This window comes from Schistocerca cancellata, chromosome 4, assembly GCF_023864275.1.
Source record: "Schistocerca cancellata isolate TAMUIC-IGC-003103 chromosome 4, iqSchCanc2.1, whole genome shotgun sequence".
Classification (NCBI taxonomy): Eukaryota; Metazoa; Arthropoda; class Insecta; order Orthoptera; family Acrididae; genus Schistocerca; species Schistocerca cancellata.
In genome coordinates, this window is record NC_064629.1 from 416882391 (window position 1) to 416902013 (window position 19623).

Genomic DNA, 19623 nt, shown 5'->3' on the forward strand with positions numbered 1-19623 from the left:
GCTATGAAAATGTGCACCACAAAATGTTGAAGTTCACCTCTCTCTTTCTCAGTGATTCACTGTGCAACATTAAACTGCAATAAAATACATTACAGAAACTCAGTTGTCACAAGTTTCCCCACTTGATAATAAGGCAAACTTTCATAAACACTGCTTTAAAATATTTGTGGTGGAAGAGAAGCGTTGATTTAGAATGACTGGTGCAGTGCAGATAGGAACAAAACTTTAAACTACAGTCTATATAAAATTTCTGTGGCAGCATTATGAAACAGAGCATAAAAAATTAATGGTATAAAAGTAAACACAGATACTGATGAGAAGTGGGACACTTCTGTACATAGATCAACAAAGACATAGGGTACAGGAAATAAATTGGAAGTAACTGTAACTATGGAATAGCAGCCCGTGCCTTGTTTCTCAAATTTATTTTCATAAAGAAATTACAAAACTCTGAAGCTCAAGATTGAACTGCATTTCTGAATGTATTTTTCTGCCAGCACTACTCCACTTTTGCCCATTTCAGAAACTCTTGAGTAGATTCTCCCTCTTCCATCACCAGTTTTTTAAGCATTAATCTTATTACATTTAATTTTTAAACATTTATTTATAATTATTCAGTTAGTAATTTGCATAATTACCTCATCAAAAACGAAACTGTGCAACTCAACAATGAAATCATAGAACCACTGGACAAGTTTTTCATATTTAGGGCAGCTAAAGGTAACATCTGGATGGATAGACAGGAAAATCGAAAATTTAAAATGGCCTGGTAAAAGAAAACGAGTTTTCAAAGCCAACTTTTCAACGTGTCTCAACAGGAAAGTTTACAATGAATCTGTATTAGCTATTTTGATGTACAGTAGTGACGTATGGACTTAAAATGCAAAATCCATTCAAAAACTGAGGGTTTCCCAGCAAGAAAACAAGAGACACGAGTTGGGATTCACTAGACAGACAGGAAGAATGAAGTACATGGCTTAATTATGACTGCAGTGAAATGGAGGTGGGCAGTACTTATCGCCAATCGGGTGGTGGTAGATGGTTCAGGAAATTACTTTGCTCGATTCCAAAAGAGAATCGACAGTGAAGGTCAAATTGTGGTAGTGGTAGTGGTGGTTGTTGTAGATGACAACATAGGCGACCTAGAAACTGCAAAGTTCATAATTAAAGACATTCTAAGCACAAGTACTGCATCCTACAAAAGTTACAATGTAAAAATATGTTTATGCAATTCTAACTCAAACAATGTTTCCATAAAATACTTACTGTCTCAGTTATGATGTATAAGAATCTCCCAGAAAACAATTCTAAATAATCTAGGTCTAGCCAAATGTGAACTCCCTAAAAACTGACTCCTAAGTTTCAGCCAGAACAAAATAGACATTATGTGTAATACGTAAAAATGTTGCCGCAATCAATGTGCCGTCTAGTGGAATTCAACAGTTAACGTGTTCTTACACTGTAATGCTGAATTTCAATGACATCCCTGCTCTCGCATTTGCTACAAGATTCAAGTAACTAGTTGCCACATTTTGGTGTACACATTGTATACTACAGAAAATTAATACTACAATGGTTACAGTTACAATACGGAATAACAAGCACCTACACAACCAGAAACCCTAACACGATCTGTGCACTGCTCCTCAAAATGCCTACGAAAGAGATAAATGGATGCAAAAATACTGGTAACCCAGATGCACATAAAACAACCATCACTGTTCTTTGAGATAAAATGGCCAGTATTTAACTAAACAAAGGGATTTGATTGATTTACTAAATACACCAGACTGTATGTCATGAGTGGAAATTAAGAACAACTTCAGCAACAACCAGCAGCTAGTTCACGTGGTATAGGAACAATTTAAGAAAATATCCAGAGTCAAAGTGAGGCTATGTAATGAAAAGGATAAATTGTTACACACTGTAAAGATCACACATTGGGTTGCAGACAGGCACAACAACGAAAAGACTGTTACACATTGAGCTTTCAGCCAAAGCATTCTTCAGACAAGATGACACACACACACACACACACACACACACACACACACACACACACACACACACACACACACACACACACACACACCAACCCTGGGCACACCTCATGGACACGTGACCACTATCTCAGGCCACTGCAACCAGAATGCTGAACTTGTGGCCACAGCAACCAGCAATAGTGGTCATGTATGCATGAGGTGTGCCTGCTTGCGGGAAGTCTTTTCATTGTGCCTCTCTGCAAATGAGTGTGATCTTTACGGTGAGTAGATCTATCCTTTTCACAATATTGTTGATATTCCCACCCAGGCTTTCCACTGTTTGAGGGTATGCAATTGTATACAACATGAGTTGCCTTTTCAATTGAAATAACTTTTGATGGTCTCTTTCCACCAAAACAGCCTGTGATCTCTCTTCATAATTAAAAAAATTCTGTGTCTTCAGTCTACAGTAATAGTTCATCATGAGACAGTTACATAACATTTATTTCTCAGGTATAACAAATTATGACTGACATTGCATACATCACACAAAGAGAGAGAGAGAGAGAGAGAGAGAGAGAGAGAGAGAGAGAGAGAGAGCAGAGCACTTTTTATCACACTGGCCTATACCCAAAACTTTGTATCTGACAGTGATTCTGATTCCCCACCTAGCACAGACATGGACATGTCAGAGGTACTAAGGCTGTGAGTGGCAGCTGTGGGTCATCATTGTAAGGAGAGAGAACGCCAAGATATGCGCATCACATAGCGCCACCCGGTGGTTATTGTTTGCCACTGAACCTGTGGCCTGGGCTTGCAGCATGGCTAATTCCTTGCTGTACTCCATAGATGTTTGTATTGCTCCATTGCACAGCCAAGTTGATTTAGTTTGTTTCCAGTCTTGAGTGGTTACTGTTTTGGAATTATTCTATTACTATGCTGACTTCACTACATCCTGGACTTGTTAGTGCATCATTCAATGTGTGAAGTAAGTCTTTTGTGGGCTTGTAGAAATGTGTGTTCATTTTCTTGTGGTTCAGTGCACCCACCAGAGCAAATGAAGATAAACAGTTTACTAATGTCACATAAGATAGAAAACTGCTGATGAGGAACTTTCTCACTGTGCCGTTTAGTTTAATAAACCATGGATCCTGAGTCTGTCAACTTGTGGCAGCAGCAGTTGCAGCAGTAGCAGCAGCAGCACACATTGCTGTGCAAGTTTCTTCAAAACCAACAGCAGGTGGCAGTTGCCGTTTCCATCCTCCCCTCTACTGTTGCTTCCTACAACAAGGCAAGAGAGATTTGGGAGGTCTATTTATGGCATTTCGATCTGCACTGAATGGCAAGTCAAAGTGACGATCCTGGATGCAGTTGAACACTGTTAATGTCATCTGGTAGTAAATTGAACAAAGTGGTGCAAAAATTATGCCTACTCTCGTACCCCAATAGTTTGAAGTTTTCAGTTCGATGACAGAACACTATGGTCACTAAACACACGTCATTGCAGTTAGGCTCAAGTTCAATCAGCAAGTTAAACAAAGTAAATGATCATATGCAGCAGGAGCTGCTGATTTACAAGGCTTAGCTCAAAAGTGTGATTTTGCCTGTCAAAAGTGTGGCACAACTTACCCAGATTTTTTAATTCAAGACAATATAAATCACCTGGCTCCACATCACGAGGTTAATGCAAAGGCTTTAGAAATTTCAGATCCTACTTTGAGTGACATATTAAAAACTGCTAAGACTTATGAAGTGATTGCCTCACTACAAGCTCTGTTCGATGATTCTTCTGGTTTCAACATTGATAGTGGTATTAGTCATTTCTGTACTCTTCAATCAACTGATGACTCTCAGTTAAGGTCATAATCTGGTTCACCAACTCATGCTTCCAGTAGTCCAATGATATGGGATTCAGCAGTTATTGCTTCCTCATCCTCCACGTTGGTAGATACGCACTGACGAAAGTGCTTAGTTTGCCGTCAACTTGTCCCAAAGGGACATGTGGCTCCTGAAGAGTTCTCCTCCCTGTCATCATATGAGAACCCCAGCACAAGTCGTGCAATCAAATCAGGTCCAGAGTGCGGCCCTCATCATCACATGCATCACTGGATGTGCTGCAGCATTGTCTCTTTTGCTTGCTGCAAGCCAGGACACCTTGTGAATGTCTGGCTCAGCTGGTGGGCATCAACTTCGGCTACTAGCATGCTGCATGTTATCCTGCATTTGCCAGGGACAGCAGCAGACGTGATACTGCAACTGGACGTTGATGGGGTGATGGTGGAATTCCAGTTGGACACAGACATGGCCGTGCCCCTTATTAATGGGTATAGTTACTTGCACAATGGTTCCCCATTGCTGGATGCATTTTAGTGCAAAGTAGTGCTGTACAATGGCCAGTAGATCCTGCTGCACGATCAAATCACGATGCAAGCTAAGTACAAAAACATAGCTTGGCAACTAACCTCGCTTGTAGTTAATTCTTGAATGACTAATAACATTTTTGGTCTCATCACTGTTGCGCTTTTTGGGTTCCAAATCCAAGATCAAGTGAATTTAATTTCTACTGCAATTTCATTCATGGACTGGATGTGTCGTGTGAAAATTTCGAAGTTTTTTTAACCTACTTTATGTTATGCTACAAATTTTCAGGCACACATCTCTTTGAAACACTCAGCAGTGCCAAAAGAACTCTAGAACTCGTCCAATACTGTTCACCATGCATGGACAAGTTAAGGCAGAGCTAGATGGATTGCAGACTCTGGATCTCAGTCTTGTCTTGTCAGTGGGCGACATCTACTGTTATTGCACAAAAGCCTCACGGGTCACTTCAGATCTGTGGTGATTTTCTGATTACCATTAATGCCCAGGCAAATGTTTGTACCCAACCCCTAAGCAAGAGGAATTATTAGCTAAATTGGCTGCAGGTCAGTATTTTTCAAAAGTTGATCTCACTGATGCATATTTTCAGTAACCTGTTAATGAGCCCACAAAACAGTTTTTAGTGATTTATACGCCATACCATGTATACACACATAACAGATTGATATTTGGGGTTGCTAGTAGTTCTGCAGTATTTCAACAGCATCTAGAACACCTCATCCAAGGAATTCTTAATTGTGTCAATTACTTGGATTATTTCTTAGTTAAGGGGGCCACATGGGAGTAGCACTTGTGCAATCTATGACTGTTATTTGAGTGGTTGTAAGCCAATGTCCTCCATTGTTGTTTCATGAAGTGCAGTTTCTTCCAGCCGAGAGTCAAGTATTAAGTAAAGATGGGCTTACACAAACACAAGACCATGTGACTGTCATTATTAATTTACCAGTGCCTAAGAATCTGAAAGAATTGCAATCTTTTCTGGGCAAAATCAATTACTATGCCAAATTCATTCCAAATGCTGCTCGTATTTCCTTCTGTTTAGCGAGTTACATAAAAGGCGTGCTCCATTTGTGGGGTCAGAGGCATGTAGGGGGTGTTTGTGCAACTTAAGAAGTGTCTTAGACAGCCTCTTGTTTGGTGACATTGTAGCTGGGCGGATGGTTAACAATGGCCACAGAGGCGTGCAACTCATATGAGTGCCTTTCTGTCACATGAATTTGCCAACGGCACTGAAAAACCTATTGCATCTGCATCTAAGACACTGAACTCAGCACAGTAAAACTGTCTGCAGATTGAAAGAGAGATGTTGGCCATCATTAATGGTGTTGGGAAGTTCCACGTCTCTGGTACAGAGTTTCATCTGATGATGAACCACAAGACCGTGCTGTTGTTTGGACCCTATGCAAAACTTCCAAACAAAACAGCGCAATCGCTGTAAAGGTAGGCGTTGCTTCTTAGTGACCACACTTATACCCTGTCTTCTTTGCCGTATGGCCCTTTTGCCGATACTGATAGACACTGATTGGTGTGTTTTGCAATGGACGCAAACCAGCGGCACACTCTTGAGTTTCCCATTACAGTGGGTGACATATGGGCAGAGAGGAGCCAGGACCCACTCCTTTTCAGGGTGTTGTTCACAGTGTGACAGGCCTGGCCTGAACATTTGCCTAAAGACATGGACTCAGAGTGGCATATTTATTTACCCCTCAGGCACAGACAATGTTATGGAAGGAGTCATTTTGTTAGCCAAGGATGATGCAGAATGACAGGTGGTTGTCCCTCCTGCACCCCGCTTCCACATTTTGCATCACCTCCATATTGCACAGTGGGGAACGTGCTGAACGAATGTAATGACACAGTGCCATGTGTATTAGCTGGGCAATAAATGCCACTGATGAACATACTGTCCGCAAATGCTATGCCTGTGTGCATAACCAATCAGCCCCAGCACAATGTTTTAATTTGTGGTCCCGCCCTGACCACCCATGCAAAGAGTACACTGAGATTTTGCTGGCCCTTTCCAGGGAGTGGTGTGGATCTTGGTCTCTGACACCCTTTCATATTTCCCACATGCAGTGCAAAATTCCACATCATCATCTGAGGCCAAGGTCTGGCCTGCTACAGAAAGGGCCCAAGCTAGATTCGTTTCCAATAACAGCCCACAATTTACGGCTTCGGCATTTCAGGATTTTTGTAGACGTAATGGTGTCGAGCACCTGACCATCACCCCTTTTCACCCGGCATTCAATTCGGAGGCAGAGCACTTGGTCAGGACATTCACATCACAGATGAAGAAAATCTTTATGTTGGCAAAGTCAAGCGATGCACTCACCAGCTTCTGGCCATATGCCAGTCGAAGCCTGTCAATAGGTGTAGCCTAGCTGAGATTTTGCACAGGCGCTGACCACATACCCTCTTTGACTTGTATCCAGTGGCATGAGCTCCACACTCCCATACCTTGCTGTCCTACTGCACCTGCTCTAATGTGTGGGCTCACATGTTTGGCCGAAATTTCAGGTGGATCCATGGCGGCATCGTTAATGATAGGGGGTGATAGATGCTAAAGGTGGCGGTCCTCCAGGAGCGGCTGGTCCGTCACTGCAATCAACTCTGCCCACAGCATGGTGTGACACCCCTGACTCCTCCTCAGGCACTGATAGGGAAGCATTGCTGGACTCTTTGCAAATCTGTAACAGCCTCCGGGTCTCTTCCTTCCCTCTCCACCCCCTACCCCAGTGCAAGGCACTGATGGGAATTACATAATGACAAACAATGGGAGCCAATGAGGTTGACCCCTCCCTCACACCACACTGTGCATGACTCCTGTCCCTAACACCAGTGCCGCCCACTCTGTACGATTGTCAGACCATGTCGGCTGACCCTAGTTGTTTCCCAGAGGTCGTTACTTTGCTTCAATCCATGCACATGGTCCCACCTCCCACTCTGACCATGGAGGGTATGTTGCTTGAGCCAGTGGTGGGGTTTCCCGTTTTTCCTTCTCCTTGTCCTCAATGCAGTCTGTGCAGGTGAGGCCGATGTCTCTACATGCCAATTAGAAACGGGGTGGGGGGGTTGTATCTAACCAGTGATTTGTATTGCATGGCAAGCACAGATCTGGATAAGTCAATGGTACTAAGATTGCAAGCGGCTGCTGTGTGCTGTCGTCATAAGGGGAGCCACTGCAAAGATATGCATGTCACGTGGCACCACACCATGGCAACTGTTTGCTTCTCAGCCATAGCCTGTGGCCACGGCTCGTGGCGCAGCTCATTCCTTGCTGTACTTTGTAGGTGTTCAAATCGTGCCACTGCACAGTGAAGTTGACTAAGTTTGTTTCCAGTTTCAAATGGTTACTGATTTGGAACTGTTGCATTAGTACACTGTCTTCATTATGTGCCGGACTTTTAAGTGCTTTGCTCAATATGTGTACTCAAGTCTATTGCAGACTTATAGGAATGTATATTCATTTCCTTGTGGTTTGGTGTATCCGCCGGAGCAAGTGACAAAAAGTTTCTACCCATGCCACGTAGGTTAGAAAACACAGTCTTACACATACATGTACCTTCATAACTATTGGGTATGCAATTTCCCTTTATCCAGAAGCACACAAGAAAGCAAGAGTGTCATCCCATGTAAAGCCAAGAATATGATGCTAATACATAATATATCAAACTAGAAAAGAAAGTCAACAATATTGGTATTTAAGGCATCCAACGCTTAGGTATTTCTTGTTACACTTCTAATCTACTAGAGTGGGCATTACCATATTATATGCAAGTCAACAATCCTATGTGTGATATTATTACCACAATACATTTGTGCTTCTGAAATACGAAACATTTCTGTACATTGTGTGCACAGTAGCTATGGTTGACTGATCTGCCATTCTGTACAGTATGTCTCCCAAATTCACTAATCATAGTGGCGCAGTCTATTTGTTTTTTGATATGAAAAGAATAGTATAATGAAGCAAAAGGTTAACATTTAAGGCATTTTGTTGTGTAAACTGTCGTCAAATACACGGTTCAGTGTGACAGTGTAATACACGGTTCAGTTCAAATGGTGGTTCAAATGGCTCTGAGCACTATGGGACTCAACAGCTGAGGTCATCAGTCCCCTAGAACTTAGAACTACTTAAACCTAACTACCCTAAAGACAACACACACACACCCATGCCCGAGGCAGGATTCGAACCTGCGACCGTAGCAGTCACGCGGCTCTGGACGGAAGTGCCTAGAACTGCACGGCCACCGCGGCCGGCTCACGGTTCAGTATCACGGTGTTTATACGAGTACCTTTTTTTTTTTTTTTTTTTAATGTTGCCTCCCCCCCCTGCCCCTTTTCTTACTGGAAAAAACCTTTTATCCCAATAAAAAAGGTTTCACTTTCAAGATGAGTGAACAGTACAAGGAAACTGCATTTCTCACAGTATTAACAATATTCTTGCTTTCTTTCTTATATGGTGATACCTCCTTGAAATGAGAATCATGTGGAACAGGGTAATAAGTTTCTGCCCATATGTACTTCAAAAATAATTTTCTATTCTTTATAACAAGAACACACTGGAAGATGTGTTTGCAATAATTATTAATCTTGTTTAGAGTTTGAGAAATTAATTCCTCAGTAAAATTTCCATCTTCCATTAAAAACTGATGAGGACACCATTCAGAAACAAAACACTCTGACTTAGCTCCTTATACTTACCACTAGGAATTATTCACAACACTTTTTTTTTTTTCTTTACTTGATGCAAACTGTTTCTTCCAGTGATTTATCTTCTTCTTCAGTCAATCCTGGACGATGATATAGAGAGAGGGGGGGGGGGGGGGGGGAATCATTTTTCCATCAAAATACCTACAACCAAGGACTGGCCACAACCACATCATTTGAAGAGTAACAGTATTATGAGAAGGCAAGTTGCTACTCATCATATAGCAGAGATGCTGAGTCGCAGATAGGCACAACAAAAAGACTCTTACAATTTTAGCTTTTGGCTGTTAAGGCCTTCTAACGATGCTATAAACACCATCAGCAACTCTTGGTATTTGGTTGAAATTTCTCTGCAGTCAAGAGTTATCCTTACATGCGACACCTTTTCCTTCCCCCCACAGGTGTCCTAGTCTCAGTATTTTGTGTACCAAATTTAGCTGAAACTGATCCCAGCATTCCAGTGTCACATTTCACATGTCACTCCTCCTTACCTCCACCCTCACACTAAGGAAAAATGTTGTGACTGGTCATCAGCCTCACAACCCTGAGAACTGCAGTGACAGTAGCACAATTCATTTCCAATTATTTTTGCACATCAATATTTCAATTGTGCTTTCCTGAGAGTATATACTGAACTACCTTACGAAAATGTTGTCCAGCAGTATCGTCCAATCCACCAATATTTTGACAGGTTATCTTCCGATCTTGATCACTGGTAGTAATGGGGAGGTTCCCATAAAAATGTAAGATGATATGGACAATTCTGCAGATGTGTTTCCAAACATAATTCAAATGGTGTATATGTCAGGAAAATCTTGAAAAGGTCGCACTTCTTATCGCTATTGGATAAAACTGAGCAATTCTGACTGGTAACATACTTATGAAGTTTATGAAAAACGTTTGAAGTTACAATATATGTGACAGATATAATTAATAACAGAAACTAAGTGCAAAAAACATGAATATTATATCTACTACAGGGCTGTTTCAGAGGAAACTAGTTTGAATAGGATGGGGGGGTGGGGGGGGGGGGGGAGGGAGGACTACACAGCAGAAGGGAGCCTGCAGAGGATACAAAGTGACAGAAATAAAAACTTTTATAAACAAATGTGTAGCATATATTACTGGGATAACATCACATAGGAAGAACACTATTTCAGAACATTGGTGAAAAAAATCTTAGTCTTGCAGGAAAAAAAAACCATGTATGGATTACTGTTCAGGATGGCTCATAAGGAATACAGTAAAACACCTTTTTAAAGAATCTCTGGGAATCAAAATACGTTTCCTTTAAAAGGTAATTTTCCTTAACTAAGAATTCAGCTCCAGTATGCTAACGAAGTGATACATTGCCAGAACTTGGAATTTTTTTAATGCCATATATGTATCACTTTAATCACAACAGTATTGCTACTCACTATAGAATAGATGTTGAGTTGCAGACAGGCACAACAAAAATACTACTATACATGTAGGCTTTAGGTCAAAAGGCCTTCTTTTAATGTAGAAACACACACACACACACACACACACACACACACACACACAGTCTCTGGCCACCGAGGCTGGAACACAAGCAAGTGTGTGTGATGCGAGTAACAACCAGAGTGGTAGGGGCAAGGTGGTAGCTGGGGCAGAGAGGGGGAAAAAGGCAGCAGGGTGGGGGTGTGGGAGGGTGTAGTGTCGCATGTGGAAGCATGTAGGGATGTAGTTGGGACTGGGAACAGAGTAGGGCTGGTAGATGCAGTCGAGAGGTTTGAGGAGGAGGGAAGAAGGGGAGTGAAAAGGAGAGAAGTGGAGGGGGAGGGGGAGAGAAAGTGGGAGGGGGGGAGGGCTAGTTGTTGGTGTGTTGCTGAAGTTGGAGCATAAAAGATGATACGTGGGGGGGGGGGGGGGGGGGGGGAAGGGCAGGGTCTAGTGAAAGCTGAGGCCACAGAGTTATGGGAACATAGGATATACTGCAGGGAAGGTTCCCACCTGCACAATTTAGAAAAGTTGGTGTTGGCAGGAAGGATCCAGATGGCATAGGCTGTGAAGCAGTATTGAAGTGAAGCACATTGTGTTGGGCAGCATGTCTAGCAACTGAATGGCTGAGCTGCCTCTTTTCCACAGTTTGTCAGTGGCCATTCACGTGGACAGACAGCTTGTTGGGTGTCATGCCCACATAGAATGCAGCACAGCAGTTGCAGCTTACTTTGTAGATCACTTAACTGCTTTCACAGGAAGTCCTGCAGTTTATAACTCTCCAAATTTTTGGGTACAATACTGATGAAAACTTGAACTGGAAGAAGCATATTGCTGAGCTTCTCAAACAGTTAAGGTCAGCTACTTTTGCTCTTCGTGTAATTGCTAATTTGTGAAATAAATAAACAACCTCCTGACGTTTTTTCCATATTTCCACTCTATAATGTCTTATGAAACAATTTTCTGTGTTAACTCATCACACAGAAAGAAAGTATCGATTGCACAAAGGTAAGCAGTGTGGGAATAATATGTGGTGTTCACCAGCAGTAGGTACCTCTTCAATAAATAACCCATCACAATTTGAGAAGAATAGTGATGTCTATACCTACAACACCAGAGGGAAAAAATATATTTATTGTCCATTAATAAAGCTGTCAGTGGCTGAGAAATGAGTTCAACATGCAGCAACAAAAATTTTGACCATTTACCCAATAACATCGAATGTTTGACAGGTAGCAAAGCAAGTTTTAAATCTAACCTAAAATCATTTCTCCTGGACAAGTCGTCCTATTCCACAGACCAACTCCTGTTTTTAAGTGTAGCTGCATGAGAAGGACAAAGAAAAGTGTTAATTAATGTTAACTCTAATTGTGTATCCATAGCCTGTAAACAGACTCATTCCACATAATTTCAATAAAAGAATTGTTCAAATGCTCTATGGAATATGAAACTAATTAACTAACTCTAGGCACTTCAGTCTGGAACCGCACTGTTGCTACGGTCGCAGGTTCAAATCCTGTCTTGGGCATGGATGTGTGTGATGTCCTTAGGTTAGTTAGGTTTAAGTAGTTTTAAGTCTAGGGGACTGATGACCTCAGATGTCAAGCCCCATAGTGCTTAGAGCCATTTGAACGGTTTTTGAACTACCTACCTACGTACCTACCTACCTAATTCATTTTGGTAGGAATCCAAGAAATGGTGGTAAGCCACCTAGAGATGGTAGGGATAAAAATATTTAGGAATTTCATCACAGCTAGGTTTCAGTTTGGAAATTGCTAATATTTATTTTTTAAAAGTGGACCTTTTCTCTAAGTGGGGTACGTTAAAAGCCAAATTTCAAATACATCATTCTTATAACAATTTCACCAGGACCAACAAAAATCATTATTAAAAACAGGTGCTCCTTACAAGTAGGTTCATTAACACAGGTTTTTGCTGAAAGTCATACTGCATAAAATTATAGTTTTCATGTGGCAGATATCCAGTACATTTTGACAAGCGTAGTTGGACCTTCCGTTATGAGGCCATCCTGTTAAAGTGTTGTCAATGTATCCCCATCAGCACACACTGTTCACTGTTTCAAAACAGTAGAATTCAGTGTTCTGTTTGTGTGTGTGTGTGTGTGTGTGTGTGTGTGTGTGTGTGTGTGTGTGTAATCTATGGGATTTCATTTACCACATACTCACCCATTACAGATTCTAACTTTAGGTTTTCAGAGATGCCACAATTTTTCAAATACTGTATATGTGTAGGATCCCTTGAAAACTTATTTTACCAAGATCATGTACCACAATATGGTTGCCTCCATGATTAAATGGTAACTTACAGCCTTTATTCAGAATGAATAGGTATTTTCCTTATAAAATCAATGAGGCTCTAAAGAAGAGAACCCAATATCAATCCCAGGAAGAAGATGGAAATGTGATCAAATCAATGTTTTTATCTTCCAAAATAGACAGAATCATGAACAAAGAGTGATCTTCCAACCACCAATCAAAATTGTAGCTCTTCTAAGCACAGTGAAGAATTATCTGCTTTCACACTATTACAAAATTCCACAGTAACGTGATAAGTGTACCAGAAGGCTAACTACATGCACAGTATAGAAATGGTGCATCAAACATCTGCACTACACTGACCACCTTATGGAAAAAAATTGATTAGGCAACTTAATCAATTGAGATGGTGGTTTTTATTCAAGTAATGGACAAAAGCCATTTATTTCTTATCTTTGCTGCTAGAGTAGTTTTTGTGTCCAGTCATTTGATAACTGCACACTGCCCCTACTTTGAGCAACAAACTATCCAACTCTCAATCACACTGTTTCATCTACAGGATAAACTAACAATAGGTTATACTTGAAATGTGCACTGACTAATATCTCAGGGAATAAACAATAATAATAATAATAATAATAATAATAATTATTATTATTATTATTATTATTATTATTATTACAAGTGATAAAGTTTCAACTATTATGTTACTATCTGAAACTACTAGCATTATGACAAACATGACACACATCCACAGTTATCTACAGTGCTATGACCTTTCTTATCAGCTGTTTTTTGTTTAACATTTATGACAGAAAAAGTAAACGATAACAAAAATGTTTCCTTGAATTGTAAAACACTGGTACATACCGCCATCATCATGAATGCAGGGCTACAGAGCAGTTTGTGCTTTCGGTAATTAATGCAATTAGCAAATACAGATATTCTTCAAATTATACAGCTTTCTGAATAAAAACCACTTATTTCATCATACTATGTTGTCTCTGCTTCATACCTGCAAGCAAGCAAAGTGTTAAGTTTTTTACTACATTGCCAGATATAGCTGCGTCAAATTTCACCTGCAAACATTTTCTTCTCTTTTACACAGTGAGGGGGACTTTATTAATACATGGTTCTTTCTCATGCATTTCTTTATATAGAATTTCACAATTAGTCTGTTACAATGTAAAAAGTACATATTCCACCTATTTTATTTCTATAAAGTAAAATCAATAACCAAACAAAGTACACCTAACTGGAACAAGTTAAAATCTGGTGGCACAAGTAATACAACAATATAACGACGGAAGTTCCAGCCAGCTTCACCTCACCGAGGGCCTACCAGAGTGTGCCATATATGCTCTACAATCTCCAACTCTACCCTTCATGTTCTGCCATTCCACATCACAGCTTTATGATGGAGGAATGCTAATTAAAGGCCAACTGTGGCTAGAAACCAGCTGTGTTACTTCGCATGTCTTGTCTCAGCAACTACTCTGAGAGCTGACTGTCATCATCAAACTGTGCTCTCATATCAGACTCCATTTTTAAGTTCCACAATTATGAACTTTAAAATGCCCAGCAAGTATATATCGTCATTTAATTCTACAGGACTTGTGGCATTTCTCTCATTACATACCTGCATTTATTAAGAACTAATATTTGTTTAATATTCCCAAATTCTGTGATTTTTCAATTGTGCTTGGCTTGCTCAAGACAATTTTCACTTTTATTCTTACTATGAAACATGTCTAATTTAGATAAACACAAAGACATTAAGTCGGCAAAGTGATTACTACATTTTAGTTTGAGCAGTAAATCAGCATGGCGTCCAAAGTACTGCAATTTATTCGGAAACACCAGTTAAAACTGCAAATATCACAGGTGGTTAAGAAATAGCAAATGAAACTGCTCAGTAAACAGTAACATTTGGTAGCATTTAACTGTAATGTGTGTCCTCCACCTAAGTCAACAACATGTTGACCTCACTGGAGATGTAAAAAGTTATGTTTACAGTCCGGTCTATTTCCCCTGACAACTCTCCTCAACTCTCAAGCAGCTTTTTCAACTTTGTTACCCAACCACTAAAGAAGCAGTTTTGCAAAACTGCCTTTTCCAATACAAAATATCAGCTTAAAATTTTTTTATAAGTGCCACCTATTAATCAATCTTTAAAATGCATAAATGCCCGTCATTTATGAATTCTGGGCATTTGCTCAGGTATTTATCCCGGGCATTTGTGCCAACTTATAAATACCCAGGCATTTTACACTACTAGTCATATGTTGACTTTCTACCTACTACATGATATCAACACCTAGTCCACTCATGAGGGGGAAGTCATGGCTATTATTCAGGAATTTGAAATATTGCCAGCAGCAGATAAACAGTTTAAACAGTCATAGGAGTTGACAGTATTATGTTCTGTACCCTGGCAAAATGCACACAGTTATCACCACATGAAAATATGAATCCTTCACATTGTTTGTATTTACAAACAGCAGACATCACACACACTTTAAATAATTCTGCAAAGAAAGAGTGTCCCCATTGAATGAACACAAGAGCAAACAAATAATTTAAAGCAGCCAAGAAAAAAATGCAGCTGTGAATTAGTAATCATCAACATACATTTGAAAGAGAACATTCTTTCTCCATAGGCTTTAGGCTTTATTCTTTAACTGCAATTACACTCTACAATTAACTACTTTCAACCTCATTGGTATTATGAAGCACACATTGTAAAACGGTCTTGGATATTGCTTTACAAGTAAAGGCTGTATAATTAGGTTTGGGTGGTGAGAGATGCACAATTACCAATGACATTTAAATAAGCTAAGTGCAAGACAGTAAAGTAAAGCTGCATGCCCTCGGGAAAAATTACGGCCGTAGTTTCCCCTTGCTTTCAGCCGTTCGCAGTACCAGCACAGCAAGGCTATTTTGGTTATTGTTACAAGGCCAGATCAGTCAATCATCCAGACGGTTGCCCTTGCAACTACTGAAAAGGCTGCTGCCCCTCTTCAGGAACCAAACGTTTGTCTGGCCTCTCAACAGATACCCCTCCGTTGTGGTTGTACCTACGGTACGGCTATCTGTATCGCTGAGGCACGCAAGCCTCCCCACCAACGGCAAGGTCCATGGTTCATGGGGGGGGGGGGGGGGCTTTACTGTATGATTAAATGATGATGGCGTCCTCTTGGGTAAAATATTCCGGAGGTAAAATAGTCCCCCATTCGGATCTCCGGGCGGGGACTACTCAAGAGGATATCGTTATCAGCAGAAAGAAAACTGGCGTTCTACGGATCGGAGCGTGGAATGTCAGATCCCTTAATCGGGCAGGTAGGTTAGAAAATTTAAAAAGGGAAATGGATAGGTTAAAATTAGATGTAGTGGGAATTAGTGAAGTTCGGTGGCAGGAGGAACAAGACTTCTGGTCAGGTGACTACAGGGTTATAAACACAAAGTCAAATAGGGGTAATGCAGGAGTAGGTCTAATAATGATTAGGAAAATAGGAATGCGGGTAAGCTACTACAAACAGCATAGTGAACGCATTATTGTGGCCAAGATAGATACGAAGCCCACACCTACTACAGTAGTACAAGTTTATATGCCAACTAGCTCTGCAGATGACGAAGAAATTGAAGAAATGTATGATGAAATAAAAGAAATTATTCAGATAGTGAAGGGAGACGAAAATTTAACAATCATGGGTGACTGGAATTCGAGTGTAGGAAAAGGGAGAGAAGGAAACGTAGTAGGTGAATATGGATTGGGGCTAAGAAATGAAAGAGGAAGCCGCCTGGTAGAATTTTGCACAGAGCACAACTTAATCATAGCTAACACTTGGTTTAAGAATCATGATAGAAGGTTGTATACATGGAAGAACCCTGGAGACACTAAAAGGTATCGGATAGATTATATAATGGTAAGACAGAGATTTAGGAACCAGGTTTTAAATTGTAAGACATTTCCAGGGGCAGATGTGGACTCTGACCACAATCTATTGGTTATGACCTGTAGATTAAAACTGAAGAAACTGCAAAAAGGTGGGAATTTAAGGAGATGGGACCTGGATAAACTGAAAGAACCAGAGGTTGTACAGAGTTTCAGGAAGAGAATAAGGGAACAATTGACAGGAATGGGGGAAAGAAATACAGTAGAAGAAGAATGGGTAGCTTTGAGGGATGAAGTAGTGAAGGCAGCAGAGGATCAAGTAGGTAAAAAGACGAGGGCTAGTGGAAATCCTTGGGTAACAGAAGAAATATTGAATTTAATTGATGAAAGGAGAAAATATAAAAATGCAGTAAATGAAGCAGGCAAAAAGGAATACAAACGTCTAAAAAATGAGATCGACAGGAAGTGCAAAATGGCTAAGCAAGGATGGCTAGAGGACAAATGTAAGGATATAGAGGCGTATCTCACTAGGGGTAAGGTAGATACTGCCTACAGGAAAATTGAAGAGGCTTTTGGAGATAAGAGAACCACTTGTATGAACATCAAGAGCTCAGATGGAAACCCAGTTCTAAGCAAAGAAGGGAAAGCAGAAAGGTGGAAGGAGTATATAGAGGGTCTATACAAGGGCGATGCACTTGAGGACAATATTATGGAAATGGAAGAGGATGTAGATGAAGATGAAATGGGAGATACGATACTGCGTGAAGAGTTTGACAGAGCACTGAAAGCCCTGAGTCGAAACAAGGCCCCGGAGTAGACAACATTCCATTGGAACTACTGACGGGCTTGGGAGAGCCAGTCCTGACAAAACTCTACCATCTGGTGAGCAAAATCTATGAAACAGGTGAAATACCCTCAGACTTCAAGAAGAATATAATAATTACAATCCCAAAGAAAGCAGGTGTTGACAGATGTGAAAATTACCGAACAATCAGTTTAATAAGCCACAGCTGCAAAATACTAACACGAATTCTTTACAGACGAATGGAAAAACTAGTAGAAGCCGACCTCGGGGAAGATCAGTTTGGATTCCGTAGAAATACTGGAACATGTGAGGCAATACTGACCTTACGACTTATCTTAGAAGAAAGATTAAGGAAAGGCAAACCTACGTTTCTAGCATTTGTAGACTTAGAGAAAGCTTTTGACAATGTTGACTGGAATACTCTCTTTCAAATTCTAAAGGTGGCAGGGATAAAATACAGGGAGCGAAAGGCTATTTACAATTTGTACAGAAACCAGATGGCAGTTATACGAGTCGAGGGACATGAAAGGGAAGCAGTGGTTGGGAAGGGAGTAAGACAGGGTTGTAGCCTCTCCCCGATGTTATTCAATCTGTATATTGAGCAAGCAGTAAAGAAAACAAAAGAAAAATTCGGGGTAGGTATTAAAATCCATGGAGAAGAAATAAAAACGTTGAGGTTCGCCGATGACATTGTAATTTTGTCAGAGACAGCAAAGGACTTGGAAGAACAGTTGAACGGAATGGATGGTGTCTTGAAGGGAGGATATAAGATGAACATCAACAAAAACAAAACAAGAATAATGGAATGTAGTTGAATTAAGTTGGGTGATGTTGAGGGTATTAGATTAGGAAATGAGACACTTAAAGTAGTAAAGGAGTTTTGCTATTTGGGGAGCAAAATAACTGATGATGGTCGAAGTAGAGAGGATATAAAATGTAGACTGGCAATGGCAAGGAAAGCGTTTCTGAAAAAGAGAAATTTGTTAACATCGAGTATAAATTTAAGTGTCAGGAAGTCATTTCTGAAAGTATTTGTATGGAGTGTAGCCATGTATGGAAGTGAAACATGGACGGTAAATAGTTTGGACAAGAAGGGAATAGAAGCTTTCGAAATGTGGTGCTACAGAAGAATGCTGAAGATTAGATGGGTAGATCACATAACTAATGAGGAAGTATTGAATAGGATTGGGGAGAAGAGAAGTTTGTGGCACAACTTGACCAGAAGAAGGGATCGGTTGGTAGGACATGTTCTGAGGCATCAAGGGATCACCAATTTAGTATTGGAGGGCAGCGTGGAGGGTAAAAATCGTAGAGGGAGACCCAGAGATGAATACACTAAGCAGATTCAGAAGGATGTAGGTTGCAGTAGGTACTGGGAGATGAAGAAGCTTGCACAGGATAGAGTAGCATGGAGAGCTGCATCAAACCAGTCTCAGGACTGAAGACCACAACAACAACAAGTGCAAGACATACAATGAAAGTATATAGCCTATGCAGGAAATGTGTTCTCTTATAAAAAGATTATTCTACTTGTGTATCCAAATCTACAAAAGAAAATTCAAGCACTTAGCTGAGGCCACAAAACAAGTAGTGCATTATGTATGAAATACATGACCACGGTATTCGACTGAGACAAAGATGAGGCCAGTCACAAATTTTTCCATGTTACACCAAAGGCTGCTGCTAGTAAAAAGTAAAAAATTCACTCCACCACAATTTTAAATGTCATGTGATCAAAAGAAATGCAACTACTCTCCACTGCTTTCCGAACAAAATGTTTTTAGTGTGCTGAAGACATAACCAAAATTTATATGTGGCAAAAAACTTTATCAGCACATGCACAGACTTATGATGACCAAAACACTAATATCGTGTTTGCGACCTCGTTATGGAGACATGAAAACTCTTCCTAAGGAAAACAATGTAGAACTTCTCAAAAGCTTTAATGTAAAATAACTTGTCTTTTTACCTGGAATTACAATGCATATTGACCAGTTTCATCTGTAGATAAACAGGGGTGCTTTCAACTGAAATTGAAAACTGTCTTGAAAACCGCTCAAAAACAAACATAAGATTGGCACTGCCCTCAAATGTTTAGAAAGCTATTGCTTT

The 19623-nt window shown here is 40.4% G+C and overlaps 1 protein-coding gene across 5 annotated transcripts in view; it reads right to left on the reverse strand.

The window, feature by feature from the left end:
* The window catches only part of LOC126185226 (uncharacterized protein DDB_G0271670-like), a 186094-nt gene that overhangs the window by 92710 nt on the left and 73761 nt on the right, over positions 1 to 19623 (reverse strand). For all 5 annotated transcript variants that reach the window (XR_007536989.1, XM_049928109.1, XM_049928106.1 and 2 more), the window contains one exon: positions 13682 to 13826. Coding sequence is in view for 4 of the 5 variants with exons in the window: in XM_049928109.1 (XP_049784066.1) it covers positions 13682 to 13693 (12 nt within the window). In the remaining variant the exon portion in view is untranslated. The remainder of the gene's footprint in view (positions 1 to 13681; positions 13827 to 19623) is intronic.